General features: G+C 38.5%; 1 protein-coding gene across 1 annotated transcript in view; it reads left to right on the top strand.

Moving 5' to 3' along the window:
- Window positions 1-23,243, top strand: part of TNR (tenascin R) — a 1,235,916-nt gene that overhangs the window by 1,172,434 nt on the left and 40,239 nt on the right. Inside the window, 2 exon segments of the mRNA XM_053693306.1 lie at window positions 12,482-12,633; window positions 16,635-16,731. Of these exon segments, the coding sequence (XP_053549281.1) occupies window positions 12,482-12,633; window positions 16,635-16,731 (249 nt within the window).

Genomic DNA, 23,243 nt, shown 5'->3' on the forward strand with positions numbered 1-23,243 from the left:
GGTAAATCATTTGTCCTCTTTACACCTCCTAGATCAGATAACAGTAACACCCTTGGATCTATGTAAACAAGCTTAAAAAATGGTTTATTAAGCACTTATTAAGACAGAAAAGCGCATAGATATCAATGAATAACTGCACATTTTGAAAGAAAGAAATTAGGATAGATTTTGCAAAATTAGAAATCTTATTAGTAGCCTCTAAGCAATTATTGGTGGCCAAAAAACCAAACACTTGTTCCACTCTTTGCTTTATTTTCAAGGAACACAATAATGATAATGTTAAAACAGAAGTTATGAAGCAGCGGTCTAAAGACCGCTGCTCCATAACCTGTAACCTGTCCGCCTGCTCTGAGGCCGCGGACAGAAATCAACCTTATCGAATACGATTGGGTTGATTGACACCCCCTGCTAGCGGCTGATTGGCCGCAAATCTGCAGGGGGGCGGCTTTTCACCAGCAGTTCACAAGAACTGCTGGTTGCAATGATAAATGCCAACAGCGTATAGTGCTTTCCTATACTTGAGGTTTTGATGATAGGATTGTTTTTTATTGATTTATTATTTTCATTTTTTATATTTTTTTATTTATCTTTTTTTGTTCCACCACTAGACATTGTGCTAGAAAAGGCACAAAAATACCCAACTATTTGCAATTTGAGAACAAAAAAAGCAATCATTAATTAATGCTAGTGATATTAGTGCTTCTCCATTTGCACCTAATATTTTTTAATTCCCTTATTACAGAACATTTTCTTTGGCCAACTTTAAATAGAAATATTGGGGTAGATTAAAGGGACAGTCAAGTAAAAAAAACAACTTTCATGATTTAAATAGGGAATGCAATTTTAAACAACTTTCCAATTTACTTCATCACCAATTTTGCTTTGTTTTCTTGGTATTCTTAGTTGAAAGCTAAACCTAGGAGGTTCATATGCTAATTTCTTAGACCTTGAAGACTGCCTCTAATATGAATTCATTTTGGACCACTAGAGGGCCTTAGTTCATGTGTTTCATATAGATAACATTGAGCTCATGCACAAGAAGTTACCCTGGAGTGAGCACTGATTGGCTAAAATGCAAGTCTGTCAAAAGAACTGAAATAAGGGGGCAGTCTGAAGAGGCTTAGATACAAGGTAATCCCAGAGGTAAAAAGTATATTATTATAACTGTGTTGGTTATGCAAAACTGGGGAATGGGTAATAAATGGATTATTTTTCTTTTTAAACATCAAGAATTCTGGTGTTGACTGTCCCTTTAATGGTGACTGTCGACAGGTCTCATTGTTTAATCAAGATTATTCACTGAGGCTCTCCTCAACTGTCTTTTTCAGTGAGCGTTCCTGCTATGAACATACATTGTTGTATTAAGTGCTCTGAAACGTAATATCTTGCACATCAAATGAGAATCGCTAGCAATAATGAAAACAATAATTACACCTAAAGCACTAACGGCTAGGGGGTCGATCCGATAAAAATCGTCGCCCGCAAAAGCCGGCGACGCCAATATTTACGCTGGTTTGGTATCACATATACGGCGTAACCTAGAAGTTACGCACGTATATTTCTGCCGTCGCCCCGTAGTTTTTTGGGCTATAGGCAGGTATACCAAACCAGCGCAGTTTGGTATCCAATATGCAGCGTAAGGACTTACGTGGCGAAAATGGAGAAAACTTACTCCATTTTCCACCTCGCCACAAAAAGCAGCCGTAAGAAGCCTTACGCTTACTATTGGAGCCCCCGTAACTCCCTAAACTGGCTGCGAAAATAAACCTAACACCTAACGCATGCGCAATGTCTATCTCCCTGTCAACCGCGATCTTCTAAAATAAACCTAACACCTAACGCATGCGCAATGTCTATCTACCTGTCAACCGCGATCCCCCCCCCGAAATCCCTAATAAAGTTATTAACCCCTAAACCGCCGCTCCCGGACCCCGCCGCCATCTACATAAACTATCCCCCTACTGTGAGCCCCTAAAACCGCCGCCATCTACCTTATCTATCCCCTAATTAGAACCCCTTACACCCGCTGTCATCTACCTTATCTATCCCCTAATCTGACCCCTTACACCCGCCGCCACCTATATAAAAATTATTAACCCCTAATCTAATCCCCCTATACCGCCGCCAGCTATATTAATATTATTAACCCCTAATGTAAGCCCCTTACACCACCGCCATCTCTATTAAAATGATTAACCCCTAATTTAATCTACCTACCCCGCCGCCAGCTATATTATCTATATTAACCCTAAGTATATTATAGTTAATATAGGTATTACATTATATATATTAACTATATTAACCCTAATTATATTAGGGTTAATATAGTTAATATAGTTACTATAGTATTTATATTAACTATATTAACTCTATCTAACCCTAACACCCCTAACTAAATTTATATTAAATTAATCTAATTCATTTATAAACTAAAATATTCCTATTTAAATCTAAATACTTACCTATAAAATAAACCCTAAGATAGCTACAATATAATTAATAATTACATTGTAGCTATGTTAGGGTTAATATTTATTTTACAGGTAAATTGTTAATTATTTTAACTAGGTATAATAGCTATTAAATAGTTATTAACTATTTAATATCTACCTAGTTAAAATAATTACCCAATTACCTGTAAAATAAATCCTAACCTAAGTTACAAATACACCTACACTATCAATAAATTAAATAAACTACAAACATCTATCTAAAAATACAATTAAATTAACTAAACTAAATTACAAAAAAAACAAACACTAAATTACAAAAAATAAAAAAAAGATTACAAGATTTTTAAGCTAATTACACCTATTCTAAGCCCCCTAAGAAAATAATAAACCCCCAAAATAAAAAAAATTCCCTGCCCTATTCTAAATTAAAAAAAGTTCAAAGCTCTTTACCTTACCAGCCGTTAAAAGGGCCTTTTGTGGGGCATGCCCCAAATAATTCAGCTCTTTTGCATACAAATACAATACCCCCCCCCCATTACAACCCACAACCCACCACCCACATACCCCTATTCTAAAACCACCCAAACCCCCCTTAAAAAAGCCTAACACTACCCCCCCTGAAGATCTCCCTACCTTGTCTTCACCACACCGGGCCGAACTCCTGATCCGATCCGGGCGATGTCTTCCTCCAAGCGGCACAGAAGAATTCTTCCTCCGGCGATGTCTTCCTCCAAGCGGCAAAGAAGAATTCTTCCTCCGGCGACGTCTTCCTCCAAGCGGCAAAGAAGAATTCTTCCTCCGGCGACGTCTTCCTCCAAGCGGCAGCAAAGTCTTCATTCTTACGGCGGCATCTTCAATCTTCTTTCTTCGCTCCGCCGCCACGGAGCATCCATCCCGGCCGACGACTGAACGACGAATGAGGTACCTTTAAATGACGTCATCCAAGATGGCGTCCGCCGAATTCCGATTGGCTGATAGGATTCTATCAGCCAATCGGAATTAAGTTAGAAAAATCTGATTGGCTGATTGAATCAGCCAATCAGATTCAAGTTCAATCCGATTGGCTGATTGGTTCATTTAAAGGTACCTCATTCGTCGTTCAGTCGTCGGCCGGGATGGATGCTCCGCGGCGGCGGAGCGAAGAAAGAAGATTGAAGATGCCGCCGGAAGAATGAAGACTTTGCTGCCGCTTGGAGGAAGACATCGCCGGAGGAAGAATTCTTCTTTGCCGCTTGGAGGAAGACGTCGCCGGAGGAAGAATTCTTCTTTGCCGCTTGAAGAATGAAGACTTTGCTGCCGCTTGGAGGAAGACATCGCCGGAGGAAGAATTCTTCTTTGCCGCTTGGAGGAAGACGTCGCCGGAGGAAGAATTCTTCTTTGCCGCTTGGAGGAAGACATCGCCGGAGGAAGAATTCTTCTTTGCCGCTTGGAGGAAGACATCGCCCGGATCGGATCAGGAGTTCGGCCCGGTGTGGTAAAGACAAGGTAGGGAGATCTTCAGGGGGGTAGTGTTAGGCTTTTTAAAGGGGGGTTTGGGTGGTTTTAGAATAGGGGTATGTGGGTGGTGGGTTGTAATGGGGGGGGGTATTGTATTTGTATGCAAAAGAGCTGAATTATTTGGGGCATGCCCCACAAAAGGCCCTTTTAAGGGCTGGTAAGGTTCTTAGGGGGCTTAGAATAGGTGTAATTAGCTTAAAAATCTTGTAATCTTTTTTTTATTTTTTGTAATTTAGTGTTTGTTTGTTTTTGTAATTTCATTTAGTTAATTTAATTGTATTTTTATATAGATGTTTGTAGTTTATTTAATTTATTGATAGTGTAGGTGTATTTGTAACTTAGGTTAGGATTTATTTTACAGGTAATTGGGTAATTATTTTAACTAGGTAGATATTAAATAGTTAATAACTATTTAATAGCTATTATACCTAGTTAAAATAGTTAACAATTTACCTGTAAAATAAATATTAACCCTAACAGCCAATCGGATTGAACTTGAATCTGATTGGCTGATTCAATCAGCCAATCAGATTTTTCTAACTTAATTCCGATTGGCTGATAGAATCCTATCAGCCAATCGGAATTCGGCGGACGCCATCTTGGATGACGTCATTTAAAGGTACCTCATTCGTCGTTCAGTCGTCGGCCGGGATGGATGCTCCGCGGCGGCGGAGCAAAGAAAGAAGATTGAAGATGCCGCCGGAAGAATGAAGACTTTGCTGCCGCTTGGAGGAAGACATCGCCGGAGGAAGAATTCTTCTTTGCCGCTTGGAGGAAGACATCGCCGGAGGAAGAATTCTTCTTTGCCGCTTGGAGGAAGACATCGCCGGAGGAAGAATTCTTCTTTGCCGCTTGGAGGAAGACATCGCCCGGATCGGATCAGGAGTTCGGCCCGGTGTGGTGAAGACAAGGTAGGGAGATCTTCAGGGGGGTAGTGTTAGGCTTTTTAAAGGGGGTTTGGGTGGTTTTAGAATAGGGGTATGTGGGTGGTGGGTTGTAATGGGGGGGGGGTATTGTATTTGTATGCAAAAGAGCTGAATTATTTGGGGCATGCCCCACAAAAGGCCCTTTTAAGGGCTGGTAAGGTAAAGAGCTTTGAACTTTTTTTAATTTAGAATAGGGCAGGGAATTTTTTTTTATTTTGGGGGTTTATTATTTTCTTAGGGGGCTTAGAATAGGTGTAATTAGCTTAAAAATCTTGTAATCTTTTTTTTATTTTTTGTAATTTAGTGTTTTGTTTTTTTTGTAATTTCGTTTAGTTAATTTAATTGTATTTTTATATAGATGTTTGTAGTTTATTTAATTTATTGATAGTGTAGGTGTATTTGTAACTTAGGTTAGGATTTATTTTACAGGTAATTGGGTAATTATTTTAACTAGGTAGATATTAAATAGTTAATAACTATTTAATAGCTATTATACCTAGTTAAAATAGTTAACAATTTACCTGTAAAATAAATATTAACCCTAACATAGCTACAATGTAATTATTAATTATATTGTAGCTATCTTAGGGTTTATTTTATAGATAAGTATTTAGATTTAAATAGGAATATTTTAGTTTATAAATGAATTAGATTAATTTAATATAAATTTAGTAAGGGGTGTTAGGGTTAGATAGAGTTAATATAGTTAATATAAATACTATAGTAACTATATTAACTATATTAACCCTAATATAATTAGGGTTAATATAGTTAATATATATAATGTAATACCTATATTAACTATAATATACTTAGGGTTAATATAGATAATATAGCTGGCGGCGGGGTAGGTAGATTAAATTAGGGGTTAATCATTTTAATAGAGATGGCGGCGGTGTTAGGGGCTTACATTAGGGGTTAATAATTTTAAGATAGATGGCGGCGTTGTTAGGGGCTCACTTTAGGGGGTTATAGATATAATATAGCTGGCGGCGGGGTACGGGAGCGACGATTTAGGGGTTAATAACTTTATTAGGTTGCGGCGGGGTACGGGAGCGGCGGTTTAGGGGTTAATAGCTTTTTTATTGTTAGGATAGTGAGGGGGGATAGCGGATAGAGGGTTAGACGTGTCGGACTATGTTAGGGAGGCGTGTTAGACGTGTCGGGCTATGTTTAGGAGGCGTGTTAGACAGTGCGGGTGATTTAGACTTTAGTCAGGTTTTTATAGGCGCCGGCAGTTTCTAACGTGGCGCAAGTCACTGGCGACTCCAAAAATCTGTACTTACGCAGATTTCTGGACATCGCTGGTTTGTGAGACTTGCGCCACTTTAGCAAGTGACGGCGCCGCATATTGGATGGCTCGAGTTGCGAGCTGAAACTGTGGGCGACGTGGGTTCCCTCGCTTGCGCCGCAAACTGCGATCTATATCGGATCGCGCCCTAGATTTAGAGTTTTGTCGGTAACGACCCGCGTAGCTAACGCTGGCTTTTTTCTGGCCGCACCTTTAAAATAACTCTGGTATTGAGAGTCCACAGAATGGCTGCGTTAGGCTCCAAAAAAGGAGCGTAGAGCATATTTAACGCCACTGCAACTCTCGATACCAGAGTTGCTTACGGAAGCGGCCAGCTTAAAAAAACGTGCTCGTGCACGATTCCCCCATAGAAAACAATGGGGCTGTTTGAGCTGAAAAAAAAACTAACACCTGCAAAAAAGCCGCGTTCAGCTCCTAACGCAGCCCCATTGTTTGCTATGGGGAAACACTTCCTACGTCTGCACCTAACACTCTAACATGTACCCCGAGTCTAAACACCCCTAACCTTACACTAATTAACCCCTAATCTGCCGCCCCCGCTATCGCTGACCCCTGTATATTATTATTAACCCCTAATCTGCCGCTCCGTAAACCGCCGCTACTTACATTATCCCTATGTACCCCTAATCTGCTGCCCCTAACACCGCCGACCCCTATATTATATTTATTAACCCCTAATCTGCCCCCCACAACGTCGCCTCCACCTGCCTACACTTATTAACCCCTAATCTGCCGAACGGACCGCACCGCTATTATAATAAAGTTATTAACCCCTAATCCGCCTCACTAACCCTATAATAAATAGTATTAACCCCTAATCTGCCCTCCCTAACATCGCCGACACCTAACTTCAAACATTAACCCCTAATCTGCCGACTGGAGCTCACCGCTATTCTAATAAATGTATTAACCCCTAAAGCTAAGTCTAACCCTAACACTAACACCCCCCTAAGTTAAATATAATTTAAATCTAACAAAATTAATTAACTCTTATTAAATAAATTATTCCTATTTAAAGCTAAATACTTACCTGTAAAATAAATCCTAATATAGCTACAATATAAATTATAATCATATTATAGCTATTTTAGGATTTATATTTATTTTACAGGTAACTTTGTATTTATTTTAACCAGGTACAATAGCTATTAAATAGTTAATAACTATTTAATAGCTAAAATAGTTAAAATAATTACAAAATTACCTGTAAAATAAATCCTAACCTAAGTTACAATTAAACCTAACACTACACTATCAATAAATTAATTAAATAAAATACCTACAATTACCTACAATTAAACCTAACACTACACTATCAATACAATAATTAAATACAATATCTACAAATAAATACAATGAAATAAACTAACTAAAGTACAAAAAATAAAAAAGAACTAAGTTACAAAAAATAAAAAAATATTTACAAACATCAGAAAAATATTACAACAATTTTAAACTAATTACACCTACTCTAAGCCCCCTAATAAGATAACAAAGCCCCCCAAAATAAAAAATGCCCTACCCTATTCTAAATTACAAAAGTTTAAAGCTCTTTTACCTTACCAGCCCTGAACAGGGCCCTTTGCGGGGCATGCCCCAAGAAATTCAGCTCTTTTTCCTGTAAAAAAACACATACAATACCCCCCCCCAACATTACAACCCACCACCCACATACCCCTAATCTAACCCAAACCCCCCTTAAATAAACCTAACACTAAGCCCCTGAAGATCTTCCTACCTTATCTTCACCATACCAGGTTCACCGATCGATCCAGAAGAGCTCCTCCGATGTCCTGATCCAAGCCCAAGCAGGTGGCTGAAGATGTCCATGATCCGGCTGAAGTGATCATCCAAGCGGGAGCTGAAGAGGTCCATGATCCGGCTGAAGTCATCATCCAAGCGGGAGCTGAAGAGGTCCATGATCCGGCTGAAGTCTTCTATCAATGGCCTCTTCAATCTTCTGTCTTCCGGATCCATCTTGCAGACCTCCGACGCGGAACATCCTGCTGGCCCGACAGACTACCGACGAATGAAGGCTCCTTTAAGGGATGTCATCCAAGATGGTGTCCCTCGAATTCCGATTGGCTGATAGGACTCTATCAACCAATCGGAATTAAGGTAGGAAAATTCTGATTGGCTGATGGAATCAGCCAATCAGAATCAAGTTCAATCCGATTAGCTCATCCGATCAGTCACTCAGATTAAGCTTGCATTCTATTGGCTGTTCCAATGCTCCCGCTTGGATGATGACTTCAGCCGGATCATGGACATCTTCAGCCCCCTGCTTGGGCTTGGATCAGGACATCGGAGGAGCTCTTCTGGATCGATTGGTGAACCTGGTATGGTGAAGATAAGGTAGGACGATCTTCAGGGGCTTAGTGTTAGGTTTATTTAAGGGGGGTTTGGGTTAGATTAGGGGTATGTGGGTGGTGGGTTGTAATTTGGGGGGGGTATTGTATGTGTTTTTTTACAGGAAAAAGAGCTGAATTTCTTGGGGCATGCCCCGCAAAGGGCCCTGTTCAGGGCCGGTAAGGTAAAAGAGCTTTGAACTTTTGTAATTTAGAATAGGGTAGGGCATTTTTTATTTGGGGGGCTTTGTTATTTTATTAGTGGGCTTAGAGTAGGTGTAATTAGTTTAAAATTGTTGTAATATTTTTCTGATGTTTGTAAATATTTTTTTATTTTTTGTAACTTAGTTCTTTTTTATTTTTTGTACTTTAGTTAATTTCATTGTATTTATTTGTAGATATTGTATTTAATTAATGTATTGATAGTGTAGTGTTAGGTTTAATTGTAGGTAATTGTAGATATTTTATTTAATTAATTTATTGATAGTGTAGTGTTAGGTTTAATTGTAATTTAGGTTAGGATTTATTTTACAGGTAATTTTGTAATTATTTTAACTATTTTACCTATTAAATAGTTCTTAACTATTTAATAGCTATTGTACCTGGTTAAAATAAATAGAAAGTTACCTGTAAAATAAATATAAATCCTAAAATAGCTATAATATAATTATAATTTATATTGTAGCTATATTAGGATTTATTTTACAGGTAAGTATTTAGCTTTAAATAGGAATAATTTATTTAATAAGAGTTAATTAATTTCGTTAGATTTAAATTATATTTAATTTAGTGGGGTGTTAGGGTTAGACTTAGCTTTAGGGGTTAATACATTTATTAGAATAGCGGTGAGCTCCAGTTGGCATATTAGGGGTTAATGTTTGAAGTTAGGTGTCGGCGATGTTAGGGAGGGCAGATTAGGGGTTAATACTATTTATTATAGGGTTAGTGAGGCGGATTAGGGGTTAATAACTTTATTATAGTAGCGGTGCGGTCCGCTTGGCCGATTAGGGGTTAATAAATGTAGGCAGGTGGAGGCGACGTTGAGGGGGGCAGATTAGGGGTTAATAAATATAATATAGGGGTCGGCGGTGTTAGGGGCAGCAGATTAGGGGTACATAGCTATAATGTAGGTGGCGGCTCTTTGCGGTTGGCAGATTAGGGGTTAATTATTGTAGGTAGGTGGCGGCGACGTTGTGGGGGGCAGGTTATAGGTTAATAAATATAATATAGGGGTCCGCGGTGTTAGGGGCAGCAGATTAGGGGTACATAAGTATAACGTAGGTGGCGGTCGGCAGATTAGGGGTTAAAAAAATTGAATCGAGTGGCGGCGATGTGGGGGGACCTCGGTTTAGGGGTACATAGGTAGTTTATGGGTGTTAGTGTACTTTAGAACACAGTAGTTAAGAGCTTTATGAACCGGCGTTAGCCCAGAAAGCTCTTAACTACTGACTTTTTTCTGCGGCTGGAGTTTTGTCGTTAGAATTCTAACGCTCACTTCAGCCACGACTCTAAATACCGGAGTTAGAAAGATCCCATTGAAAAGATAGGATACGCAATTGACGTAAGGGGATCTGCGGTATGGAAAAGTCGCGGCTGAAAAGTGAGCGTTAGACCCTTTTTTGATTCACTCCAAATACCGGCGGTAGCCTAAAACCAGCGTTAGGAGCCTCTAACGTTGGTTTTCACGGCTACCGCCAAACTCCAAATCTATGCCTAAGAAAATTTGTTAGCAAAATGGGGTTTTATGTAACTATTAAATATTTGTGTGTTTCGTTTTGTTATGGTATACTTGTCTCGTAGGATAAATGAAATTTATTTTGCCAATCTCGCAGACTCCAACCAGGGCCGGACTAAGAATAAAGTAGTCCTGGAAAAATTTGAATGCCATTTCTATTTTCCATTTAGTGTGTAGTATGCACATGCCCCATTTTTCTCAATGGGATTACATGGATACTCCTTTACCCAATGTTTTTTTTTTCTCAGAATTAAATTATATTAGTTTGTAATAAAAAAATGCCAGATTGTTGTTAAAAAGGCACCCTACAACCCAACTTCATCCATGACTCCTTTTCACAGTGTGAAAAGGATTATCCAAAGTGTTATCTGGAGAAGACTCTCAAAACACTGTGTCACTCTGTCTCACAGCGTAACTTGACTAGACACCTGAAACTATTTTTGGGCTACTAAATGGTACATGGTCTAGGAAATAAAACTTACAAAGAGATTATTTGTGTCCTAAAGTATATCTCAGAAGAAAAAAGAAGAAGGATGAAACGGCAGCATTGTCACCACCCCCTGAAATTGTAGTGGGCCAACATAGCTGCTGTGGACCAATAGGAAATTTCCTGGTGTCCTTATCTGGTATTGACAGCCGTGAAGGGATAATTTATTTAGTAATGTTTTAATGCTGGTATACTGTACAGTGAAACTTGTTCTATGCATCAATAACTGAATGGTTGCAAGAAGAACACAAGTGCGTTGGTTATAATGGTGGAAAATTTGTCGTAATAAGGGGCAGTTAAAAATTGTTATGAATTCCACAATTTTCCAGTGACAACATCGCAGCAAGGTTGTTGTTTTTTTTAACGAGATATGTTTCATTAATGGGTTTAATGAATCTAGGCCAGTAAATAGAAATGGACATGATACTCAAAAATGTTCTTTATTCCATATAAATAGAACGTTTTAAAATGGTTTACTGTGCTTTGATTTTTTTTTAAATTTATATTCCTATTTTTAAAAAAAATAACTTTATGAGAATTTTTCCTGTTAGCCACTGATCGATACGTTTATCTGTATTAGCTGCCCTTTTAGTTGGCTTAACTAATATTTACTTAAAGGGACAGTCTACTCCAGAATTTTATTGTTTAAAAAGATAGACTATCCCTTTATTACCCATTCCCCAGTTTTGTTTAACTAACACGGTTATATAAATATACTTTTTACCTCTGTGATTACCTTGTATCTAAGCCTCTGCAGATTGCCCCCTTATTTAAGTTCTTTTGACGTACTTGCAGTTTAGCCAGTCAATGCTGACTCCTAGGTAACTCCACGGGCGTGAGCACAGTGTTATCTATATGGCAAACATGAACAAAGTTCTCTAGCTGTGAAAAACTGTGAAATGCATTTGGCTAAGAGGTGGCCTTAAAGGGCTTAGAAATTAGCATATGAGCCAACCTAGGTTTAGCTTAAAACTAAGAATACCAAGAGAACAAAGCAAACTTTATGATAAAAGTAAATTGGAAAGATGTTTGAAATTGCATGCCCTATCTGAATCAGGAAAGTTTAATTTTGACTAGACTGACTCTTTAAAGGGGGACATAGTACCCATATTCTAAATTAATTGAAAGTGGTGCTGCATACCTCTAAAAAAGATGACTAGAAAATATCCCATGAACATCTCTTTTTTATAAAGGAAGGTGATTTACCTCAAAATGTCTTCATCCCACTAAAGTAAGTGCTCTGTTAGCAGTTATCCTTCAGGTACTCCTTTCAACAGCTAACCAGGATCATCTGTGTTAAATTCACACTTTGCTCTACAATAATCTTGTGGGATTTTACCATAATCTTACAAGATGTCATAGTAAACTTCTTTAAGCCAAGGAGGTAAATAGTCACTGTGCCTGCACAAGCCAGATGCTCGCTCCCTAGCAAGTCCTGAGACAAGCATCCTGATTGGTTGCTTAAAGTCCATAATACATGATGTGGCTAGTAGCTACTGAGTACAATTTGAAGTAAAATATCTTAATTTTTTTTTTTTTAGAGATGTTCACATGATATTCTCCAGTCAATTTTTTACATATGCTGCTTCAATTTCAAGTGATTCATGTTTTGGGTAACCTTTAACCTTTTTCATGCCTATCATATTTTACACACACTTATTTATATTTGTAAATATATTGATATAAGTATCTCTTTCTTTTTTTCTTTTTTTTCTCTTTACAGGAGGGAGGATATTTGCTTACCCACAAGATTGCGCCCAGCATCTGTTAAATGGCGACACTCAGAGCGGAGTGTATAATATCTACATAAATGGGGATCAGAGCCAGAGTGTTGCAGTATACTGCGACATGAGCACAGATGGGGGAGGCTGGATAGTGAGTTAGTTATTTTTGACATTCTGTAACAGAGAAATTCCGCCAGTAAAATCCATAAATATACAACATTACACAAAATAAATTTGTTCAAGGAACCTGCACAGAATCACATCATTTTTCCTCTGCGTTTGTTTTGTTATGATAACCTTAAATTACAGGCAATATAGAGGCCTCCTATGGTTAATGGATAGTATAGTGACATTCATCTAAATGGAATTTGCTTTACACACATTTCCTTGAGGAGTAAAGAACCTTTACACTAAAAACCTATCACTGAGGTATATGCCATTCAACATTATAATAAATGTATGTATACACAGTGCCGTTCCCTAGAGTTAGCAGGGATTACAGTTCCTGTGGAGCACAGAACTTTAGAAGCATACAGATAATAAATATATTCAGCAATTTTCTATACTACATTACACAGAACATCTATGTTTGAATCAGTTTAGCATATTTTCAATAAAGAGAAATATTTTGATATATATAAATATATATATATATACAGTTTCCTCCCTCTCACCCCTCTCTTTTACTCTCTCTCCCGCCTCTCTTTTGCGCTCTCTCTCTCCCCCTCTCTTTGCGCTCTCTCTCTCCCCCTCTCTTTTGCACTCTCTCCCCCTCTCTTTTGTGCTCTCTGTCTCCCCCTCTCATTTGTTCTCTCTCTCCCCCCTCTTTTGCACTCTTTCTCGCCCCCTCTCTCTTGTGCTCTCTCCCCCCTCTCTCTTGTGCTCTCTCCCCCTCTCTTTAGCGCTCTCTCGCTCCACCTCTTTTGCGCTCTCTCGCTCCACCTCTTTTGCGCTCTCTCGCTCCACCTCTCTTTTGCTCTCTCTACCCCCTCTCTTTTGCTCTCTCCCCTCTCTCTTTTGCTCTCTCTCGCCCCTCTCTTTTGCTCTCTCCTCCCTCTCTTTTGCTCTCTCTCTCTTTTGCTCTCTTTGCACTCTCTCTCTCCTCTCTCTTTTGCGCTCTCTCCAACCCCTCTTTTGTGCTCTCTCCCCCCTATCTTTTGTGCTCTCTATCTCCCCTCTCTTTTGTGCTCTCTCTCTCCCCCTCTCTTTTGTGCTCTCTCTCCCCCTCTCTTTTGCGCTCTCCCCCTCTCTTTTGTGCTCTCTCTCTATCTCTCTTTTGTGCTCTCTCTCTCCCCCTCTCTTTTGCGCTCTCTCTCTCCCCCTCTCTTTTGCGCTCTCTCTCTCCCCCTCTCTTTTGCGCTTTCTCTCTCCCCCCTCTCTTTTGCGCTCTCTCTCTCCCCTCTCTTTTGCGCTCTCTCTCCCCCCTCTCTTTTGCGCTCTCTCTCTCCCCCTCTCTTTTGTGCTCTCTCTCTCCCCCTCTCTTTTGCACTCTCTCTCTTCCCCCCTCTCTTTTGCTCTGTCTCTCTCCCCTCTCTTTTGCTCTCTCTCTCCATCCCTCTCTTTTGCTCTCCCCCCCTCTATTGCTCTCTCTCCCCCCCTCTCTCCCCCCTCTCTCCCCCCCCACTCTCCCCCCGCTCTTCTTTTGCTCTCTCTCCTCCCCTCTCTTTTGCTCTCTCTCTTTATCCCTCTAATTTTCTCTCTCCCCTCTCTGTTCCATCTCTTTTGCTCTCTCCCCTCTATTTTGCTCTCTCCCAAATCTTTTTTTGCTCTTTCCCCTCTCTTTTGCTCTCTCTTACCCTCTCTTTAGCTCTTTCACATTTCTTTTGCTCTCTCCCCCTCTCTTTCTATCTCCTCCCCCCCCTCTCTCTCTCTCTCGCGCGTGCGCGCAGTCATGCCCCCGTCACCCCCAGCCACGCCCCCACTCATGCACGACCATGCCCGTTCACATCCGGCCACGCCCACTCACACCCCGGCAACGTCCGCTCATGCCCACCATCACCGCGCCACAGCAGATCAGGTAGACTATAAGGCCAGGTGTGTTTGTCCTTGTGCTGTCTCTACTGCGCATGACGGCTTTGGACAAACACACTTGGCCTTTTATATTATAGGATATCTTTGATAACTTAGATCAGGAGGGCCAACTGCAGGCCCGAGGGCACATACAGCCCTATACAATAATTTTGTGGCCCCAGGAGAAACAGAACTATAAATGTGTGTTTTGGTGTGTCCTCAACTCAAGAGAATGCTATGGAGGAGGGAACAACATTTATGAAGCTGAGCATGCAGCTCTGGGGAAGTAGTGAGCCTGCAACTGAAAGTTAAAAAAACAATGGTCATAAGGCTGCTGCCTCTTAAAGGTGCATGAAAAGCAAAATATTTATTTCAGAATTCAGATAGAACATACCATTTTAAACAACTTTCTAATTGATTATCAATTTTGCTTCATTCTTTTTGAATCCTTAATTGAAGGAGCAGCAATGCACTACTGGAAGCTAGCTGAATACATTTGTAAACCAATGATAAAAGGTATATTTGTGTAGCCACCAATAAGCAGCTAGCTCCCAGCATCTGAGCCTACCAAGCTAAGCTTTTCAACAATAGTTACCAAGAGAAATAAACAAATAAGATAATAGAAGTAACTTGGAATGATATTTAAATTGTATGCTCTATCAAAATCATGAAATATTTTTGGGAGGTTTTAAGTCCCTTGAACCTGTCATTTGTGCTGGTTGACTGACAAGCCCTGTTCTTGTGCAATTAGTTGCTCGGAAGTAGGGGGAGGGCTGTGCGAAAATTGTTTGAAAACCTTACCAGCACACATGGGCAATAGGCTACTCTTCATTCTTACTGAAATATGACCCATGCTTCTTGAGATTTTTAGGAAATATATTAATATCTGTGTGTATAATATTCATACATTTACATGCAAGGCTTTTAATATATTGTTCTGTGGCCCTATGTGTTAGGAAATTGGAGCTTACTGCCTTAGATAAAGATTGACATATGATTTCCTATTATGAAAACACAAAGGGTGCGTTGCATAGTAGCTTCTTATCACTAAAGGACCTTTTGTGACCTTAGGTATCCACATATTAGTCTGGTTTTTAGAGGGGTATTAACAACAAAATGTAATTTCTCATAAAGTGTTTAATTATGCAAAGAAAAATCACACTTACTCTGGTGAGCTGAATAAATGTTTAAGTAAAATATCTTCATAAGTTACATAGAGATGTTCATGTTATATTTTCTATTTTAGTCATTTTACAAATATACTGCATCACTTTGAAATGATAGCATATGAGTAATATGTCCCTTTAAGCCACCAATGGCATGATACATGCCCTATTTACATGCTGAGCTAGCAGAGTGTTTGAGTGAGGGTGCATGGAGCATGAGTAGCATATGTGCATATGCCACTTAAAACAATTAATATTTTTACAAAAAGCATTTTTGTTAATACAAGTATAATGGAAAAAGGTATTTATTCAAAACCAAAATGCACTTGCACATATTTCAGGTTGGATCATTATGTATATTTAAAGGGACAGGATGGAAACCCCAAAAATGTATTTCATTATTTGGATAGAACATACAATTTTAAGCAACTTTCCAATTTACTTCTATTGTCAAATTTGCTTCATTATTGTGTTATCCTTTGCTGAAGGAACAGCATTGCACTACTGGCAGCTAGCTGGACACAACTAGTTAGCCAATCAAAAGAGATAAATGTGTGTAGGCACCAATTAACAGCTAGCTCCTACTCGTGTAGGATATGTGTGTATTCATTTTCAACAAGGGATACCAAGAGAACGAAACACATTTAAAAACAAAAGTGAATTTCAAAGTCTCTTAAAATGACATGCTATATCTGAATAATGCTAGTTTAATTTTGACTTTCCTATCCCTTGAACAGCTTTATATTGAAGCTTGCCGAATTCCAGCATACAATTTCTCATTCTGTAAAACTTTGTATTAATAAATCTTCCTCTTTAGAAAATGGTGATGGTCAAGCGCCAGCAATTTTTTTTATTTATCTCTTTAGAATTAAAACCAAAAAGTTCCTTGAGCTCCAACAAACTGTAGGATTTTTTGAATGTACTTAAATTTGCAATAAATTATTTGAAAACAGAAATTTTAATCATAATTTTTCAGGTGTTTCAGAGACGGCAGAATGGGCTGACAGATTTCTTCCGCAAATGGGCAGATTATCGCATGGGTTTTGGAAATCTTGAAGATGAGTTTTGGCTGGGTACGTATCAACAGAAACAAATAACAGCAAATATATCTGAGGACAACAAAGGCTAGAAAAGGTTTTTTTGAGATGATGGAACAGTAAAATGACTCTTTAATTTCCAAAAAGCTTAACATATTTGTGTTGCAGCAGGGGGTTTAAAAAAGTTTAGTATTTTCACTGACCATCATTCGAGTAGGAGTTTAAAGCTCATGTAAGTATTAAAGAGTATTAAATGAAATACAATAATTGGTTCTACTGAGTCTTTTATATTTCTAACTGTCCTCGTTTTCTTAGGAAAGTCCTATGTCTTGGTGTCTTGTCCCATAGTACAATTTTCCAGAAAATCTTTACCACATTGTAAGAATCTGCCCTGAGTTGTGGACATGGTATGGAAGTCCAACTGTGGAAATCAGATATGAGGTCTAATATATATTTGCATATTGTTCACTCTCAAGTTTTCCTAAAAGCATTAAGGATAGGGAGGTAAAGGGGGAATTGTTGACGGTGGTCTAGGGATATTTTGTAGGCAGAACCATAACAATGCAGGGATGTCAGTCCATGGAAACTGGGAGATTTGCTCTGATAGGATATTCTGCGGGAGGAAAAGTCTTATGTTTTGACAATAGAGTATCCTACACTTTATATCAGAACAGCAGTATATTACAATACTAATGCTGTGTTCATACTGTGGGGGATTTTCAGTAGCCTTTGAGGCAGAATTGGGCAAAGCTATAGAAACAATCAGTGAGCATGGTCTATACTCCAATATCAGTAGAAAACGACAATGTACCAGGATGTAGAGGGAGCTAAAATACCAAAACTGCCCCTAAAAACACTCTTGTGCCAAAAGGAGTGTAAAAAGTAACAGTTAAAAATGAAACAAAAATGGGGAGTTCCTTTAAAAAAGGATGAATGACATATTGTTTCTAAAAGAGAGGTTTATTGTTTCATATATCAACTCACAAACATATGCATAGAATCTAAAAAGTAACATAATATGCACATAAATGTGCTAGCAACCTAGCACAAAATTCCTTAAGGTACCTTAGGTATACCAGGTCTCATAGATAAAGTATGTGCTGGCACTAAACGTTCAAACCAAAGTCCTAAATAGACCAAAGCAAAAGTTCATTGGAGAAGAGGGATCAGATCCTAAAAATCCACAGACAATAAAATGTAATGGTGATTAGATACGAAACATCTAAGGAAAAAGGATATCTGTGAATGGAGATCACAAAAAAGAGGGCGCCTCCTAGTGTAATACTGCAAATATGATCAATGATAGCAGATCTTGAGAGATAAAATATCCTCACAAAATGAGCAGCATCAATGTGCTAAATGACACAGGCTGAGATATCACAGTTTCCCAGTGAACTGATCCTCTGAGGGATGGTGGGGCCCCAGGTGCCCAAAGACAGGTATAGGTAAGACTCAGGCTTCCCAAAAATTCAGCAAACTTTTTTTATTTTTGGTAAAAACAGTTAGTATAAGACCAGTGGGTGGGAACAGTACCTAAAGTAAATAAAAACAAAGTTTGAAACAGATTGCAACGCGTTTCTCAGCTGTTTCCTCAGGCATCTGTTGAAATGGTGTAAGCTCTGACTTTTTATAGCTGTCTTACCTAGTTTCTAATTAGTTACACCCTCTTTCTAATTGGGCAGGTGTATCATCAATGCTAATCCAATCCTAAAACGGCTTGGCTCATATGTAATTATATATCAACACAAAAAATAAAAACAGTCCTTAGCAAGCTATCCTAACTAGTTCCATACACATTTATTGGGAAATGTTCCCTCGACTCCCTAATCAAATGTATTTAGTTAATTTGTGCAAAAAAATGTGTGCAAAAAATATATGCCAAAAAATGTGGGAATTTATCCACTTTATGTGTTAAAGTAGATTACATATATATTGTCCTGCTTGAATTAAAAAGGCATCTAAACATAAAACTGTAGATGTTCTAGTGTTTACATACAATGTGACATTTTTAATATACCATTTAGTAATTATACCTATGTATCAATTAAATACTTGGTGATTCCCTAATGGGGTGTATAACTAAATTATATAATTTTATAAAGTGCACAAAATGAAGTGGAAAATAAAGTGAAAAATATAAGATGGAAATTATACACCTTGTAAAAATATATGTGATATAAAGCCTTGCTACATTAAAAGAGGCTTAAAAAGTAAATAAACCAGTAATGTACTATGGTATCTGAATACAATGTTACATTTCTAACTGCAGATTGTTTTTAACTATACTCCAATATCCATGCTTACTTGATTGCTCTACTGCAATGTGACCCTAGATTATTTTTTTCTCATGCCTTGCACAAGTCCATTCTGTTATCTACCAGTATTCTCAAATGTTATTTTTGTGTGCACAAAACAATTTCAACAAGTATTTATTCAATTAGAAAATATAAATTAAGGAAGGCACCTCATAGTCTAATATGCAAACGTCACTATAGATAAAAGGAGTAGGAATCACTCACATTCTGTGAAACACCACCAGGTGCTATAACTGCAGGCCAGGACCTTAGAGTTAGAGCTTAGGGTGCTTTGGAATTCTTGCACTATATGACAGTGGTAGTGCACATTCACAAATCAGCGATTGTGGCTTTTTGAAAGCTGTGTTGTGCAACTTGATCCATGATCCTGGGAATCCTGTAGAAAAAGTTGAGATTGATTCCATTGCGAGAGGCAAGTCTGCTGGACGACTCTGAGGTCCTGGCCTGCCATTATAGCACCTGGTTGGTGGTGCTTCACAGAATGTGAGTAATTCCTGCATCCTTTATCTTCTATGGTGATGTTCGCATATTACTCTATGAGGCGCCTTCTTTGATTTATATTTTCTAGGATGTTTTATGGTGGACTCCCTAACACCTCAGAAGAGCGGCCTGCGGATTGCTAATTAAAATGTTGCCATTTTAGTCTGGTATCTTGAGGGCTATCGATATATGAGATGAACTGGTGAATTGAGTTATGTCAGTTATCTTTATTTTATTTTTTTGCATTCTGTATTTTTTTGTGTTTTGGCATCTTTTATTGGCGCCTCTGTTCATACCATGTTTGTGGTGATTGTTAATTTATTCAATTAGATTTTACATTGGATATACATGATGTACTTTTCTGTTCCACTTCTGCTGGAAAGATATTCCACTTATGTAATTAAAATTTATATTCCACAAATAACCTCTAACCCTTTAAAACATCTTTTTTTCACATATAACCTCTTACCTTATATAACAATATTTTTCACAAATAACCTCTTATCTTTTAAAACATCCTTTTTCAGAAATAACCTCTTACTCTTTAAAATATCCTTTTTCACAAATAACCTCTTACTCTTTAAAATATCCCTTTTCACAAATAACCTCTTACTCTTTAAAATATCCTTTTCACAAATAACCTCTACAATGTTGGTACCATATCAGCATCAGCATCCTAAGTGACCTCTCTGTGTGGTATTTCTGTCTCCTTTTTTAAATCATGTAATTTGTTTAAATTCATTGTATGGTTCCTGATTTTATAAATGGCAAGTCTTTTGTTCATTATATTAATTGAATAGTGTTTTCCGAACTGAGGACCTTGAATTGCCTTGTCAAATCAGTTATGTGTCCAAAATTGTTATTGGCATGTACAAGTAGCATAGATGAGCTTAATTTCACAACATGCAAGGTTAGTCACTCAGCAGTGAAGGTCCGTCTCGTCTGGTAGCTCAAAAAATTGAAATTAATAACATTTATCTAAAATATCTAAAAATGAGTGGGGAGCTAGGATGGATAGTCATGATGAGAACGATTGGAGAGAGGTTATGTTAAAGGGATAATAAGACTGGTAATGTTTTATTTTGTTTAAGCATTTTATTTGTAAGCAAATTCCCTTTGTTTCACTATATGTTTAACTCTTGTAATAGGGTTAAAAGAATGCGTTTTCACACCTTGGAGTATTGTATTGCTGTTCTTGAGAAGGAAATAATCAGTGAAATAATTAGAAGCAGCATACATAGATATCCACTAATCACCTGCCACATCATGTTCATGGGTGTGACTTCAAGTTGATGGTTAACCTAAGTTGATATTCAACCGCAGTGTTGAGGGCGACTGTTATCACTCACACAAAATCCATACTGATTACATTTTTGCTCTGAATTTTTTTTTATTTTTTTTTCTGTGACTACTGCTAATTTTATGAGAACATTAGGCTAGTGCAAACAAAGAAGATCGTGCTGGCACAATGTCTAGAAAAAGCGCAAACTTAATAAATCTTATAATAATACCATAATTTCCCCCTTCTCTATTAACCCCAAAACTGCTAGACCCCATAGCAAAAATCCCACTTTATTAACCCCTAACAACTAATTTCCCACCACCACAAACCCACCTAAACTGACCACTACCCTTAGACTTCCCAAATAAATTGACCGCCTACCTTAAGACATCCCCTACTCAACTCAGCCTTACCTAAACTTCTCCCACTGCCTCCAACACATGATTCCCCACCTAAACTCATCCCTACCGAAACATCTCTCAAATGAAACTGAAGCGCACACTAAGACACCCCACCTAAACTTATCCTAACCTAAGACACCCAAACCCCATAAGTTATGAAATGAAAACATTTACAGAAAATTACTATAAAAAAGGGTACTATACGCATAAAGCAAACACCCCATTCTCTTTACTGTACAAAGCCTTCTGTCTGGGTCCAAAATCTTGCAGCCCAGTGCCGTGTTCTCTTTTTTATGTCCTTCATCATGTTCTGTCTCTTCTCATTTTTCAACTTTATATATATATATATATATATATATATATATATATATCAGAAGACAAGAAGCACTCCAGAAATCTTTCAAATAATGTCACCTTTAATTAGTGAACGTTTTGGGGCAATAAACTGCCCGTCCTCAAACTTACAAGGTTACCGAAACTTACCACCCAGCTGTGTTATGAACCGCCACCAGAGAAAAGTGCACCATGCTCTCCGCGGTGGATGCGCCGCCCCTAACGAGTGACGTCATCGCCAGCAGCAACGTGTGAGGACTGGAAAGAGAACAACAACAGGCAAATTACTATACAGGCATACAATAAGCCCTAAGCCTAAACAATAAGCCTATAAAATAAGCATACTAAATAAGTACAATGTAACATTACTGATTAGAACGGGAAATAGATCACAAAATGTACGGTTGTCATAGCAACCAGTAAACAATAGACGCCAAATATAGCAAGTCATGAATTACATGAGCAAAAATAACCATAGACAAAATGACACTGCACATCCAATTACGTGGCTCCACAGAACAGAAAGGCTACCCGGATAGATACCTGAAGATAAAGTATAACATATAAAGCAAAAAGCTGAAGAGTGGAGTCACATACAGGATGAAATAGCTAAACAAGCTAGAGGTATTACAATAATTGGAATGGACCATGGCTCTCACAAAATAATAAACAGTAATATGAATGACCATGGACTCCCACAGGGACATGGAGGAACCCCATATTTAAAGCCAATATCAGTTAATGGACAGGGATCATAAGAACACCTGCCAATCAAGCTGTGTATTCAGCCCATAAGGCACAAGAGTATTCAGTTCAAATGTCCATTTGGCTTCTTTTTGGAGAAGCAGTCGATTCCTATCGCCTCCTCTTGACAACGGTGGCACATGGTCAATAATTGTATATTTAAGGTCCATGACACTGTGTTTGTGTTCCAAAAAATGTCTGGCCACTGGTTGTTCCGATGTGCCTTTATTAAGCGCCGTTTTGATAGCAGATCGGTGATTTGCCATACGTGTACGCAAATCATCGCAGGTCTTACCTACGTAATACAGCCCACAAATACAGTGTAAAAGATACACTATATGTGTGGTAGTACACGTCAGGAGGAATTTATGTTTATAAATTTTGCGTTTTTGTGGATGAGTAAAGCTCGGTCCAGTGATTAGACCCCCACTTGTTGTGCAGCCAAGACAGAAGATTGGAAAGTCTTAAGAAACCTTGCGGACAACAAGGATTTAATCATACGTGAAGCCGACAAAGGTGGGGCAGTGGTTATTCTCAATTATAGAGATTACAGGATGGAGATCATATCTCAGCTTGCGGATACAGGTACATATAGACCGCTACCGCATGACCCTACACAGGCATTTAAGAAACAGCTGGATGAATATATCAAATTGATATATGATCAGGGTTTTATTAACAAGGATACCTACCTGTATTTGGTGGTACTATATCCTAGAACCCCGGTCCTATACACCCTCCCCAAAATACATAAGGGGATCTCACCTCCCCCCGGAAGACCCATTGTATCCTCAATAGGGTCAATACAACAGCCCATTGCCACCTTAGTTGATAGATTTCTACAACCTTTGGTATATAATACACCATCATACCTGAGGGATTCAATGGCACTACTGGAGATGTTGAAACAATTTGAAGATATAGATGAAGACACATGGCTAGTCACACTGGATGTGACTAGTCTGTATACTGTAATCCCTCATGATGAGGGGT

This window comes from Bombina bombina, chromosome 10 (genome assembly GCF_027579735.1).
Source record: "Bombina bombina isolate aBomBom1 chromosome 10, aBomBom1.pri, whole genome shotgun sequence".
NCBI classification, from domain to species: domain Eukaryota; kingdom Metazoa; phylum Chordata; class Amphibia; order Anura; family Bombinatoridae; genus Bombina; species Bombina bombina.